The sequence below is a fragment of the Rattus norvegicus genome, chromosome 1 (assembly GCF_021556685.1).
Source record: "Rattus norvegicus strain SHRSP/BbbUtx chromosome 1, alternate assembly SHRSP_T2T, whole genome shotgun sequence".
In the NCBI taxonomy this organism is placed as follows: Eukaryota; Metazoa; Chordata; class Mammalia; order Rodentia; family Muridae; genus Rattus; species Rattus norvegicus.
The window spans coordinates 239,807,318-239,822,686 of NC_141534.1; the positions used below are offsets into that span (position 1 = coordinate 239,807,318).

Consider the following 15,369-nt stretch of genomic DNA (forward strand, 5'->3'; position numbering starts at 1 on the left):
ATTCTATTCATGTATGTACATTCACATGCGTAAAAATTAGAAGGTAGGATTCATATGAAAAAGATCATGTAAAATTTATCTTTTGAGCCAAACTGAGTTACCTCCCTTAATACTGTTTTTCCAGTTCCACCAATTTTCTTTCAAACTTAATAATTTTTTCTTTTCTTTATGACTAAATGCTATGTCATTGTGCATATGTATTTTCATTATCTGTTCATCAGTTGGCGGGCCTTGAGGCCGGTTCCATTTCCTTGCTGTAATGGATACAGCAGCAATGTGCATGGGTGTGTAGGTGTCTCTGTAATGGGATACACGGTCCTTTGGTAAAGTCTGTGCTTAGCTGCAGTGTAGCTGGGTCACGTGGAAGCTCTACTTTAAGGGCTTATGTGTGGGGCTTATGTGCGTGTGTGCTGGAGATCAGCACTGCGTGTCTTTATTCCCCCATCCCACTGACTCTGTTCCCAGTGTCTTCTGTATGTAGAGTATTATCCTCAGCCCCAGTCACTGTGCAGAAATGGACCCACAGTGAGTACAGAGTGTTAGTCTGTAAAGCCATCTCCCGAAAGCACTAGCCTTAAGAAGTAAAGGAAAGGGACAGTTAGTTATTATGAGCACAGATGGGAAGAACGTGAAAAAAAAAGCCACCTTAAGACGAGTGGGACAGGAGGAGTTTGGGAGTGGGATGAGAAATAGCAAAGGAGGGGAGAGCATGCTAGGCAAAGAGCAGACTGAAAGAAAGATAAAATGATAAAGAAAAGGTCTGTGTCCCAGGAGGCTGAGGGACACACCTGCAGAGCAAAGCAGACCAGGCTCTTTAAGAGAAAAAAAGTAAAAAAAAAAGAGTGAGGAAAAATATTTTGTGCAGAGCAGGGATAAGCTGGCCTGCCTATGACATTGTGTATTAAACAAAAATGGTTGCGGAAGAAAGAGGCGGATGGGAATACACAGGGTGGAAACTGACTGGCCCGTGTTGCTTCCTTCTGGATGCCAGAGCTCCTTCATCAGCTCCTAGAGTTCTTCAAAATTGTCATTTTTGTTAAAAAGGAGCATCTATGACTGCATGATGAGGAGACTACAGAATATTTGAATTTTATTTTTTCTGTAAAATTTATCTTCAGGGTCTATTTAGTTATTTCTTTTTTTTACTTTTTAGTTATTTACTTCTGTGTGCATGGTTGTTTTGCATGTATGCATGTCTGTAGAAGTCAGAAGAGGGTATAGGAGCTTGGATTACAAGCAGTGGTTAATGACCCACTGGGTGCCAGGAGCCAAACCCAGGTCCTCTGGAAGAGCAAGCAGTGTTCTTAACCACTGAGCCATCATCCTGGCCTAACACGGATAGGATTTTAAAACTAACATTAATACACTAACTGCTTTCAGCGTTGGGTTATAGGTACTATTAAATCTCTACATATACGGAGGCTACTTTCTTTGCATGGAGCCTTCAAGTTCAGTGGAGAGTCCTCCACAGTTTCACCTACGTAACAATAAGCTTGAAAGGCACTGTACTAAAAACATCCTGTTGTCCAACCGAGAGTAGCACAGACGCTATTTCTTTCAAGTCAGAGGGCATCTTTTTTAATTTTACACCCTTACAGACGTCATGAACAGAAATCCCTTCACATTTCTTGTTTTCCCCTTTCCCCCTTTAGTCTTTCTTTGAAGCAGCAAGCATGATGAGTCAGCTTTCTCACAAGCATTTGGTTTTGAATTATGGAGTATGTGTCTGTGGAGAGGAGAGTAAGTAAAACCACCCGCTTTTTGTTGCTGCTGTTGTTGTTGCTGTTGCTGTTGTTGGTGTTGTTAATGTCATACCTGTCTCAGAATCCTTATTTTTAGGACTACAATAGGTATCAGTAAAACCACGGAATTACAGATGTTGTTGAACCGGAAAGCATTGTGGGACTGTTCAGTTAGATCTTGTAAAAAAGCAAAGTGGTATTTAAAGTAAAATGTAGAGTAGAATTAGCTTGTCTTATTATAATGGCCAAGTGATGGATAAGGATTAGAGTAAACCGATGCAAGCTTTTGTGTGCACATAACAGTTCAGGTGATGGGTGACTAACACTGAGCAACTGGTCCTTCAGGACAAACTTACTGGGAGTTAGGAAAACAGCATACGAATGATAGGCTGAATTATTAAGGAAGCTCAGTGGAGTGACTGAGCATTGGCGCTAGGCAGGTCCCCAGTTATGCTGCAGTAGGCATGTTTGCACTCTATAATTAACACGGTGTTATATATAAAAGTATGTCAGGTATGCATTGTTTTAAGTTAGCACAGTTTGCTTAATTTAATTTATTTACCTATTGTATCCACAAATAACCTAAGCACTTTGAAATTTCAAATCACACATCTTTAATTGGATGTATACTTGAGCTTTAACATTATTTATATTTTAATGCAGACATTTTGGTTCAAGAGTTTGTAAAATTTGGATCCCTGGATACATACCTGAAAAAAAACAAAAATTCTATAAATATACTATGGAAACTTGGAGTGGCCAAACAGTTGGCATGGGCCATGCACTTCCTAGTAAGTGATTTCTGTATTCTTTTTAACAAACTAACACCCCCGTTTTGTTCTGTGGAAGTACCGTAGTTATTTTAAGCTGGCCATGAGGAGAAGGTCCAGGAATGGGTGCGAAGTCTTTCACTTAGGGCTGAAAGGTGTGGCTATGCACATGGAGGGATCAGCTTTAAAGGCAGTGCTGCCTCCAACAGCCTCCTGCAACTACCTTAGACATCCATAGTTTATATCACCTAAACCACAGATTAGCAAACTTAACCACAGATTTATAGACACGTACTGTGCTGCTGCAATAGCAGACAGTAGGCCGCGGTGTTTGCAGGCACTGAACAGCGTGCAGTGGGGAAGTGGTATAGACCAGCACAGAAGGCCAGAGTGCCTGCAGTTGTAGGTGCACGTTTATTGAAGTGGAAACTCTCCTGATGTCCGCTCTCACCTAGAAGTGCTTATCATGTGGAGTCTCCTCTGAAAAGTACGCTCCCTTCATCGTGGGCATAGACTGTGCACCAGCTAGAGAAACCATAGACTTCCTTCTGACTGTCCCAAGTGTGCTCCACGTTACTATTATCCGTGCTGTTCTTTCCTCTTTACATCTGCATTCTGGCTTTAGGCATATTACGTGCACACATATTTGCATATTAATATTTAATACATGTGTATTTAACTTAAATAGGAAGAAAAATCCCTTATTCATGGGAATGTGTGTGCCAAAAATATCCTGCTTATCAGAGAAGAAGACAGGAAAACAGGGAATCCACCTTTCATCAAACTTAGTGATCCTGGGATTAGCATCACAGTTCTACCAAAGGACAGTAAGTTCTGATCGACTGCATTCCCATTCTTAAATGTTGTTTGGGTGCTACCGTGAACGTCATGTTAATTTCCCTCTAATTCTAGTTTACTGTTCTTGCTTACTAATGGCATTAGGCCTCTACTTTTAGTAATTTAGACTGTTACGATTAAACTGTGACTGTTCATTTCTCCTTCGGTAAACGCATGCTACCATACAGTGAGGTTATTCTTTTGTGTATATGTGTGTATGGGAGGAGGCGTGCTGAGGCGCAGCACCGGTGTGAAGTCAGAAGCTGACACTGGCAGCTGGTCCTCTTTTCTACATGCGGCCTCAGGGTTGAACTTCAGTTCCTGAGCTTAGCTGCAAGCACCTTTATCCACGTAAGCCACAGTGCTGGCTGTATTTTGACTAATTTTCTACCTGAATCTTCTAAATTAAGAACCCATATTAATCAAATTTTGTGCATTGGTATACAATATTCTGGTTTCACCAATGATACTTAACTTTGATAGCTGACTCCAAGGTAAGGATACCGATAACAGGACAGTAGTGTAGAAAGGAAAACCTCACAGGGATTTTAGATCTGCATTTGAGGAAATTTACCTTTTGGAATGAGAAGTTATATAGAAAACAATTACATGGTAAAAAAGACAGGAACTAATGAACTTTTTTTTTCTTTTTTTTCGGAGCTGGGAACCGAACTTAGGTCCTTGCGCTTGCTAGGCAAGCGCTCTACCACTGAGCTAAATCCCCAACCCAACTAATGAACTTTTTAACCTCCTTGGTGTGTAGAAAAATATCCATAGTGCTTTACCGAGAGGTAGAACATTATCCTCATTTTCTTATCTCTTTCTCTTTATCAGAGTCCCAGCAGGGAGGTTTGTACTGCTTCTTCCTTCCTTAGGTACTTTCTTTGCAGTTAAGGACTGCTGAAACTTTATTTGGGAAATTCCATGATTTGAACATTACCCAGTCTGCCAATTCCGTATGGAGACTGTATAATTTACTGATTTGTCTGCTGTAATGCTGTTGGGCCTTACGTACTGACTTCTGCTGCTGAGTTGTTAAAACCTATCGATGACGTGACATTGTATGATAGATGCTCATCATATACATACATATATATATATACACACACACATACATACATACATACATATATATATGTGTTCTCTATAGGTATATCATGAACGTTGAGAGTAAATCTTAAGACAGATTTTGTATGTTTCCTTCTGTGGTAGAGAGATGGCTAATGGGAAGATGGTGGGAACAGTGTGCCCGGTGAGATACTTTGGTTTAATGGAAAGAAGTTTAGTTGATCTAAAATTATTACACATGATACTAATTCTAACAACACTGTTAAAAATATGTCCCTGTGAGAAACTTCCTCAGTCTTTGTGGATCTGAATTGTTAAAGCTGAGACACTGAAGTAGAATTAAAGGTTCGGCCAGCTCTTAGGCTTGGAAAACGTGAGCCGATCCTGTATAACCACGAAAGACTTGGTTATTCAAATAAGTCTGAAACCCTTCACATATAAAACAATGGTTTGTGGAGCTTATTTAACAATAGTCTGTCCTGTTGTTTAAAAGTTCTTCAGGAGAGAATACCATGGGTACCACCTGAGTGCATTGAAAACCCTAAAAATCTAACTTTGGCAACAGACAAGTGGAGCTTTGGCACCACTCTGTGGGAGATCTGCAGTGGAGGAGACAAGCCTCTGAGTGCTCTGGACTCTCAAAGAGTAAGTCATATGGCTGAGGGGGAGGCTCCTCCCTCCACAGGGTGTGACATTCCCTAGCCCTCCTAATTGTAAGAAGAAAGCGGGTGACAGCAGTGTGGGATTTGTTTTACCTTAATTTGTCTTGGCCCTTAATTGTAGAAGCTGCAGTTCTATGAAGATAAGCACCAGCTCCCAGCACCCAAGTGGACAGAGTTGGCAAACCTTATAAATACTTGCATGGATTATGAGCCAGACTTCAGGCCTGCCTTCAGAGCTGTCATCCGTGATCTGAACAGCCTGTTTACTCCAGGTGAGGACTGGGGGCCATCCCTGCTCACTGACTTCGTCCTCAGTGGCTTCCATTGGATAGCTTCTAACTTTGTAGTTCCTTCCATCTGAGGTGGTCTTTGATATCGTGCTGCATATATGTCCTACTTGACTGGGCAATTTTTATTTTTTAAAAAGATGTTTTTAAACTTTATTAGCTTGTTTATTTTATGAACAAGAAAACTTAACCACCAAATTTATTATCTATGTCTAAAACAGGAGTTTTGGAATTTGTTGCATGTTCAGTTAATGAGAAGCATGTTTATCTGATCACATTCGTTACTCAGCTATGTGGAGTTTTTAACAAGGCCCCCTTTGGGTTTTCTAGTTCCCATCTATTTTGTAATTGACTTATTCGTGTGAACACGAGATAGGTTTATTTTTGTCTGTCCTACCTCTGGAGTGCTGAGGTAAATGCATGCCTGCCCCACAGCTAGCCAGCAGGATTTACCTCTCTCACTACATGAGTTGAGTAGAACCTTACTTTGTGAAGACTGAAACTGCCTGTTTTGGAAAATAGTATTTTACCTTTTAAAAAATATATCTTGAAAGTCTGGGTAAAGCCCCCTATCAGTGTAATCTAAGTGAGTTTGTGTCTCCCTGTGTTAGTTAGTATTCTTAACTCATTCTGCTTCTTAGCTTGGATATCAGTTTTACCCAGAGAATGTATTTGCCAATTTAATATAGTGTCATTCTTTATTTCTACAGATTATGAACTGCTGACAGAAAATGACATGCTACCCAACATGAGAATAGGTGCCCTAGGATTTTCTGGTGCTTTTGAAGACAGGGACCCTACACAGTTTGAAGAGAGACACTTGAAATTTCTACAGCAACTTGGCAAGGTAGACTGTCATAAGTTTTCAGAAAGAATATAACCAGACATCCTTTTTTTGGAAACAAAAAGGCTTTGGACTAGAGTTACTAATAAATACACTTTTCACAAAAAATTTAAGAGGTATTTGTAGAGAAAAAAGTTTAATTGCTGACTATTAGAGACATTGTCTGTTAAATAACACTTTACTGAAGAACGCCTCAGGCTCTTGAGCATGCAGCACACACTCCACTAAGGAGCACTTCCCGAACTGAGGGGTTCTGCGTCTCTCACTTGGAAGGAGTTAGTAGATCAGAGTTAGTTAGTGTGAGAGGGAAGGGAACAAATGCTGTTCTCTTTGCTTTCCAGCCTCATTGTGGGAGACATTATGTCACCGCTTACAGCGTAGGACCTTGAGTTACCATGGTCATCAGCAGAGGTTCCATGAAAGGCTGCACGCTCATAGGTAGCCTGTATTATACAGTCCATACTGTGTGACAAGATGAGGAAAGCCACGGTGCTTAGCAGGCCCAGTGGCAGTGACAAGCTCTCGTCCTTGTTTGTTTACAGGGGTCTATACCATATCTCAGCATGAATTGGATGTTGGCACCTCACTGAGACCTTTACCTAAATTAGAAGTTTCAATTGAGCTTTCCTGAGGGTTATATAAAAAGTTAGCCAAACTATGTTAATAATTGACTGTTGTTCCTTTTTCTATAAAAGGAGACTATTTGGAGGATATAGCCATTCAGAGAGGGAAAGTTCTGGAGTTATTCTTGTTATAATGGTGCCATCTTTGTGACCATTTAACCTTTATCACTCTGTATAAGACACTGAATAAGACATTAGGGATTAGGCCTCCATTGTGTAAATCTGTGGGTCACACATACTCAGGCCATTGCAGTCCTCATTCACTGACAGCAATGTCAAGGTGCAGTGAGATAGAAAAACGTTACTGAAGTCAGTTATTGAAACTTACCATAGCTCCAGGGAACCTTGATTTGTCTTTAATAACCAGTGCTCACCACATGTTTAACTATCTTTCCAATGTGTGGTATTCATCTCAAGGAAGTTGTTTATAGGTATACTACCCAGGTTTTTAAAATAATACTTCCATTTCTTGCTCCAAAGGTTGCCTAACGTAAGCTGAGAATTCTTTCTACTAATTCTAGCTGCCAGCGTTTTCTGCATATTTAGGAATTAATGTTAAGTTGCCTTGGAAACATTCGGTTTCCATCCTAATGTCTCCTGGTGTTTAGGGTAACTTTGGGAGTGTGGAGATGTGCCGCTATGACCCGCTGCAGGACAACACTGGAGAGGTGGTAGCTGTTAAGAAGCTCCAGCACAGCACGGAAGAGCATCTCCGAGACTTTGAAAGGGAAATTGAAATCCTGAAATCCTTGCAGCATGACAACATCGTGAAGTACAAGGGAGTGTGCTACAGTGCTGGTATGTGCCATTCAGACCTGCCTGAACCTCACAGCAGGCCTTTGTCATCCAGGTTTAGATTTGTCAGTGCCCAGAGAGAGACGCTTAGAGATTGTGTGGGGAGATCTGGGCCTGTAACTACATCAGAATGGTTCGTTAATCTTCCTTCTCACTACTTCCTTAGGAAAGAAGGGTTAACACTTTTTTAACAAAATTAATTTCCTTATATAATCTATCAAAATCTTTTTGTATTAGATACTTGTTATAATGGAAAAATTCATTAGCAAATTATTTTGATTTGTACAAATAATTAAAGAAGGTTTAAGAATATTTATAAAGCTTCTTTAAAATTTTTGGATTAAAAACCTATATTCTTAACTATTTTATCACTTTTAATTTATGATAAACTTTTATCATCATGAACCCAGATTTCGTATATACTTAAATCATTTACATGTAGGTTTTTTTCCCACATGGAGAGGTTTAATGAGAGAAGAAGAGTAGAAGAGGGGAAAAGTAAAGGCCGGGGCCATGAGCACGGGAGGGAAGGGGGAGGGGAATGGGGAGAGAAGGGACAGAGGGCAAGAGGGCAAGAGGGCAGAGAAGAGAAAAGAAGAGAGAAGAACTACATGTAGGTTTTTCCTAATATTTAATCAATAAAATACAGGACAGTAAAACGTTGTGTTCCTTTTTTATGTTAAAAGGTCGGCGCAACCTAAGATTAATTATGGAATATTTGCCATATGGAAGTTTACGAGACTATCTCCAAAAACATAAAGAACGGATAGATCACAAAAAACTTCTGCAGTATACATCCCAGATATGCAAGGTACCCAGCATCCCAGATGTCTCTTGTAGATGAAGTAAACGTAGCGAACTAACTCAAGTCATACAAACGTATTCTTAATAATGATGAGAACTTGTAGGAGTACAGCCATATAAATTATGCTCATACAACTACTGAAAGAAAAATATGTTTTTTGTCCATAGGGCATGGAGTATCTTGGTACAAAAAGGTATATCCACCGGGATCTGGCAACAAGGAATATATTGGTAGAAAATGAGAACAGAGTTAAAATAGGAGATTTTGGATTAACCAAAGTCTTGCCACAGGACAAAGAATACTACAAAGTAAAGGAACCAGGTGAAAGTCCCATATTCTGGTGAGTATGGCATGCTTTTAGCATAATGAAGTGAAATTTTGGAGAACTTGCTCCAAACTTTATTTTTACTGTGACTTAATATATAAAATGTAACAATGTTCAGTTCAACACTTTCCTAAACAGTAGCAGTATTTATCGTATGCTTTGCACTGAGCTAAAAGAATGCATCTCATTAACTCAATCCTTTTTAAAGAAACAGGCGGGTGTAAGCCACCGGGCAGGGGTGTTTGGAATTGAACTGGGTCCTCTGGAAGAGCAGTGTGTGTTCTCAGCTGCTGAGCCATTTCTCTGGCTCTCAGGAATCCTTATCACAACCCATGGAAAATGTATATTCCTGGGGTTATTAGAAATGCAACAGTCTTCACCTGAAAACCAAAATCGAGAGGCACTGAAGCGTAAGACATCTCAGGCGCTGACACGATTTTCAGAGCCTCACATTTGGAGTAAGGAAGTTTCACTGACAGACATTTATGTGAGAAAATGTTCTAGATCTGAAACCAGAAGGACTTCTGATCTCAAGCATTTCTGTCAAGGCTGTAGCTCTATTCCAGCAGGAGGGAACTCATTGTAAATGTAAGCTCAATGTAAGCTTGCCCAAGGTGTCTTTTTAATCAGCTGCAGCATTGGGGTTCAGACTCAGTCTGATCTTAGCATTTACACTTCCAATCTTTCCAGACCACGATAATGTTATAACCTGGCATTAGTTAGATACTGCATTCATGGCATTTAGGCATTAGAAGTAGTTTTTGATCTTTAATTAAAATTGTCTGGAACATTATAACTTGTTTTACTTATTTAAACATTTTATTAGCATGAATTATACATAGTAACCGCAGTCACGACATGTTTCATACACTCATGGGGTATATCCAGTCACGTTTACTCTTTGCCTCACCCTCATTTCCAGCTAGCTCCTGTTCTGGACTAGGTCGGTTGTTTCTATGATGACCCAGGGAATTTGATTAGGCTTTGATAATAAGAGCATAGCTGAGGGTTTGGACTTAAAAATCTGTCTCAGCTATTTGGAATTAAGAACTGAATATAAATGTCATGGAGGGACGGGCCTCCTAAGCTCCTCCATTTAAATACATTGTTCACCAAGTCATTGCACGTCATCACTGTTCTTCATGGAGGAAGGTGGGAGGGCAGGAGTCAGGCAGCCTGTTCTGGAGTACTTTACTCTCACTCTCCAGCCAGGATCCCCATGGCCTCATTCCCTCATTCTTATCCTACACTGGCCATTAAATTTAACACCTGAATTTTGGAGAAAACACAGTCAAACCCTAGCAAACAAACTCTAGATATGAAAGGAATCACATGTAGTTTTTATCTATAGAAGTTAGTCATAGCTTAAAAAAAAAGCTTGATATTATTTAAAAATAAATATTTGTCCTCTTTAATAATTTAATTACTCTAGATGTTGTTTTATTTTAGTCTCTTGGCATGACCCAACACGTTTTAGGGATTGGTACTAAGAGCTCGAGGAAGAATACTTCTACTTCAATATTTGAAAACAGTTGTTGAAGCAGAGATTCGAACCTACGGGAAGGCTGGTGTTCTCACCATCATCTCTTGTTTCTCTGCAGTAGTCATAGGCTCTGGCCTAGGCTTGTAATCATGGAGTAAGAGAAAGCCAGGAGACATTCTGAAAAGAATGGTGGTCATTGCACACAGCAACAGGAGAGTTAAAAATAATTGCTGGGCCAACAGCAGGCCTGAGTCAGGTTCCCCACGGTCTGTCTGCATGGTGGAAGGGGAAAACATAAACCCATGGGTTGTCTCTGACCTCCACACATGCACAAATAAACACATGTATGCATAAATACATAAAATGTAAACTATTTAAAAAATTCCTAAGAATCCTTTCTTGGGCGGGTAGGTTGTGATTCCATTTATTGTATAGTCAAAGTTATACCCTTGGTGTTGGCAAGAGTGCTTTGCTAAAAACAAAACAAAACAGACAAAAGCAACAATAAAACCTAAAACTAAAAACCAAAACCGTAAGAACAGCATGGCTGGAATCCCAGTACTCGGGAGGCTGAGGCTCGTGAATTTGAGCCAGCTGGGTACACCGGAGGGAGAAGCGCACTTTGCATGTAGGAGAATGGCACTGTCTTATGGAGATTACAGTTTGCTGATAGAAGCAAAGCTAAGCACACAGATCACGCCCCTTACATGTTCGTACAGTGCAAGCTAAGTCCAGATGTGCACTGAGCAGACGACTACTGATGTTGACTACTTATGGAAGGACTTGTGCAAGTAAAACTTGAATAGGATTTTGAAGAAAAGGTTAAAGATTAAATAATGTTGTTCACACACATATATACATACATATATGCTCATATATATATATATACATACATACATACACACACACACACACACACACACACATACAAACATACATACACACACATACTTGGTTTTTGGAGACAGGGTTTCTCTGGCTGTCCTAGAACTTGCTCTGTAGACCACGATGGTCTTGAACTCACAGAGTTTCAGTTTCAGTCACATGTTTTCAGTCTAGCAGTCAGATAGGCTCTGAAGGTATTTCTATAATGAAGACATGCTTAACCGAGGAACAATAATAGTCATGGTCCACTGCCCACCCCCCAGGGCTTGGATACCATTTTCCTGTGGCTTTGTATTTTCCGTATTTTCTTTCATAATCATCCCCTGTGATTTTTTAGATGTATTTATTCATGAACTTTATATGCATAGGCGTTTGTGTGTATATTTACACACAAGAAGAGGGCATCAGATCCCATAGTACTGTGCTTACAGATGGCTGGGAGCCACCATGTAGGTGTCAGGATTTGAACTCAGGACCTCTGGCAGAGCAGCCAGTGCTCTTAAACCCTGAGCCATCTCTTCAGCCCCTCCCTCCTGATTCTTAAGACTCCAAGTTACGTTTTTGGCAAAAGCTACATTTCTCCCCCAATTTTTAATCTGGATTTATTTAAAAGAATGACTTAAGGAAGAATATCTCACATTTCAGTTCTTAGAACACCTTGTCATTTCACGCCAACACAACATGAATGTGCTTAGGTTTTTAATGTGTCGGACGATCTCAGGCCCAGGTTTCTGATGTGTCAGGACGACTCACTACTCAACATGTGTCAGATGCATAGCTGTCTCTCATGACTGGAAAGAACAGCATAGCAAGGCCAACCGGGGGGGGGGGGGAGGGGGTGGAGCAGATGCCGCCTTCGTTCCTTGTCCCTTGGTGTCTTCTCATTTGTTTGTTTTCTCCTTCAGTGTCATTACATGAAGTAACTCGTCTAAATGATTTCCAATATTGCAGGTATGCTCCCGAATCCTTGACAGAGAGCAAGTTTTCTGTGGCCTCAGATGTGTGGAGCTTTGGTGTGGTTCTGTACGAACTTTTCACGTATATCGAGAAGAGCAAAAGCCCACCTGTGGTCAGTGTGCTTTTTAATTGCTTTATTCCCCGAGCCCTCTCCTATTGCTTAACTTCTGTTTAAAGCAAAAGAAGTTTTACCCACAGATGAATAACCCATTTTTTTTTAGAGCCCCTTATTATTTATCTGGGGACAGTATTCAACAATACCCAACAAAATAACCACAAACTTACTAAATGCATTGCACTCTCATGTCCATTGTCTGTGACTCAGTAAGTACATGCTACTGAGTCATTCACAAAGAAAACTCCCAGTTGTGGAGATCGAAACTCTAGTATCAAGCCAAGGACCCTTTGGGTTCATTACAACATGGCAGATAAGCAGAAAGAGAACTACCTGCAAAAACAGATCACAAGGCGAGGCCTGAGCTGAGAACCAGGAGACCAGCATTCCTGACTGGGAAGCAGCTCGATCTCCCAGGAACCAGAACCCCGGGGAGACTGGCATTGATCTGGGAAGAGCCCATCATTCCAGCACTGCCAGGAACCAGGCCTCAGACACCTTAGGCATTGAAATTACATTGAGTATGTACGTCTACTCTGGGAAGCACTCACAACCTAAGACACACTTTAGGAAGTAACTTTACAGTTTCTTCCTGTGAAAAAATAAATCATTTTAATGAAATGACTCATAAATAACGATTTCAATATTGTAACATTTTCTTTCAGACTTATTTTATGTATAAAAGTGAAACTTTACAAAGAAATACCTATTGTTTTATATAGTTGTTTATATAGCTTTATAATCTTCCTGTGAAGTTACCCTGTTAACTATTGCTTTGTTTAATATAACAATAGAATTATTTGTAGTTACTTACTACAGTATGATTTAATTGTCCAATAGCATTCTGATATAAAGTTGCATATTTCTGGGTAATCATTTACCATTTTTATACATTAATGTGTACCTTGTTTCTGGCTATCACCTTAGAAGAAAAGTGTACTTGTGAGTGAGAGGCTGAGTTAGTATATCACTGTTGGTTGTTTCAAAAGAAGAGCTGCACAGTTCTGTACTCACAGCAGGGGAGGGCCAACTTACCTGCTGTATTCTCTTTGTATGTTTAACGAACTTTTACCAAACTAATATAAAAATTGTTGCATCTATTTTATCTTAATTTGCATTTGTTTTGTTAGTGTAATATGTTTATTTAGCAAGTCATTTACAATGGGTTTGTATTTCAGGAATTTATGCGAATGATCGGCAATGATAAACAAGGGCAGATGATCGTATTCCATTTGATAGAGCTACTGAAGAACAACGGAAGACTGCCGAGACCAGAAGGGTGCCCAGACGAGGTGACAAGTTTCAATTCATTCATTCATTATTCTCGTGTATGCATGATATGTGCTCGAGCGTGTGTGACGTGGGTGTGTGTGTGTGTGTGTGTGTGTGTGTGAGAGAGAGAGAGAGAGAGAGAGAGAGAGAGAGAGAGAGAGAGAGAGAATATGTGAGTGTGTGTCTTGGTATGTGTATGTGGGTATGTGTGTATTGTGGGAGTGGGTGTATGTGTGAATGTATCTTGGTGTGTATGAGGGTGTGTGGGGGTGGGGGGTGTGAGTACAGGCACCTACCACAGTGCACATTGGGATCAGAGGAAAACCTGCCAGGGTTGGTTCTTGCCTTCTACCTTGCTGAGGTAGTCTCTCTGTTTCTGCTGCTGCACTGAGCCCTCCAGACTGGTTGCTCCTCGTGATTTCATTGGTGACTTTCTTGTCTCTGCCTCTGGTTGTCTTAGGAGTGCTGGAATTAGAGATGAGCTCTTGCACCTGGCTCTCCCATGGTCCCAGGGACTGACTCAATACCAGGCTAGTCCCATTTATACTGAGCCATCTCTCTGATCCAAATCCTTTTTAATCTACAGTAATTATCCATTTTCTTTTTCTGTTTTATTGGAAATAAACACAGATGGTTATTTCAAGGCATAACCATAGCATTATCATTGGCCCAGGCAAATTAACTTAGATTTCCAAATTCATATCATCCTCTGACTCACATGATACTTGTGTTCGTTCTAACTTTGGTTTGACTTTTTCACTTTACAGATTTATGTGATCATGACAGAATGCTGGAACAACAATGTCAACCAACGTCCCTCTTTCAGGGACCTTTCCCTTCGGGTGGATCAAATCCGGGACAGTATGGCTGCATGAAAGAGGTGACCTTTACTCAGAGACCAAGTAGACTTCCAGAACCAGAGCAAAGCTCTGTAGCCACATGGCCATGGACTCGTGTCCACGGGCCTTTATCATGATGCTAGCCAGAAGAAAATGTGATGCTGTCTGCTCAAGACTTTGGAAGCGTTGTGGATTTTTATGTACCATCTGTAACCCACCGCAGAAGGCTGGCAGGATGCTGTGAACTGGTGCACGGCACTCACTGCGTCATCGCGTCTCCCCTGGCAAAAGAAGAAAATAGACAGTTTTCAGCTCAGCTCTTTGAGAAATGAAAAAAGTTGTAATGTAAATTTTGCAGTGTAAGAGATGCACAGGACACACATGTACAGTTTTTACCACGTGGTGTGTATCATACTTTGGCATCCGTGTGATTTACATGAGGGCTGCTGTTTATTAATGTTTTTTAATTTTTCCATAGCTGATCTATAATAACTACATGATACACATTAAAATCTCAGAAAATTAAATGCCCTTTCTTTCTTGCTCATCTATGTTGCTCTGTCATACAGTTCCATGTCACTGTAAATATTTTTTCAAAGCAAAAGGAACAAAAGTCTAGTTTTATTTGTATAGAAAATCTTCCTGACCCTAAAGCATTTTGAAAGGGGACAGTCTTACAAAGTCACAGCACAATCTATTTTCTTATTTGTTTTCCTTGTGTTTATGGTAAATATGTTTTTAAATAGAACTGTCTCCAACTTTTTCTATGACTATAATGAATATTATTCTTTTATATTTTTGAGATTAAGAATGCCAGAAATACTTCCCTCCCTTGAACTGTTAACTGCCAATGAGACATCAATCCCTGAGATTTGTCATTGTACACTGAATTGACGCATAAGCCATAAATAATTTGTAAAGTGTGCAAGCTGTTTAAGATGCCTAATGGGTTGGAAATGGCCTGAGGCTGTGTGAGGGGTTTCCAGGGCTGCCATTACAGCTGTGAGAGAGGTGTCCCTCCTCAGAGCCTCCCAGACAGATGGGGGCCGGGGAGGTTGTG

General features: G+C 40.3%; 1 protein-coding gene across 1 annotated transcript in view; it reads left to right on the forward strand.

The window, feature by feature from the left end:
• Jak2 (Janus kinase 2) overlaps nt 1–14,521 on the forward strand; it is a 58,880-nt gene extending 44,359 nt beyond the window's left edge. The window contains 12 exon segments of the mRNA NM_031514.1: nt 1,653–1,740; nt 2,406–2,533; nt 3,201–3,339; nt 4,911–5,062; nt 5,201–5,351; nt 6,077–6,213; nt 7,442–7,631; nt 8,315–8,439; nt 8,601–8,773; nt 12,078–12,195; nt 13,377–13,490; nt 14,238–14,521. Of these exon segments, the coding sequence (NP_113702.1) occupies nt 1,653–1,740; nt 2,406–2,533; nt 3,201–3,339; nt 4,911–5,062; nt 5,201–5,351; nt 6,077–6,213; nt 7,442–7,631; nt 8,315–8,439; nt 8,601–8,773; nt 12,078–12,195; nt 13,377–13,490; nt 14,238–14,345 (1,623 nt within the window). The 3' untranslated portion in view covers nt 14,346–14,521.
• Nucleotides 14,522–15,369: the final 848 nt, after the last annotated feature.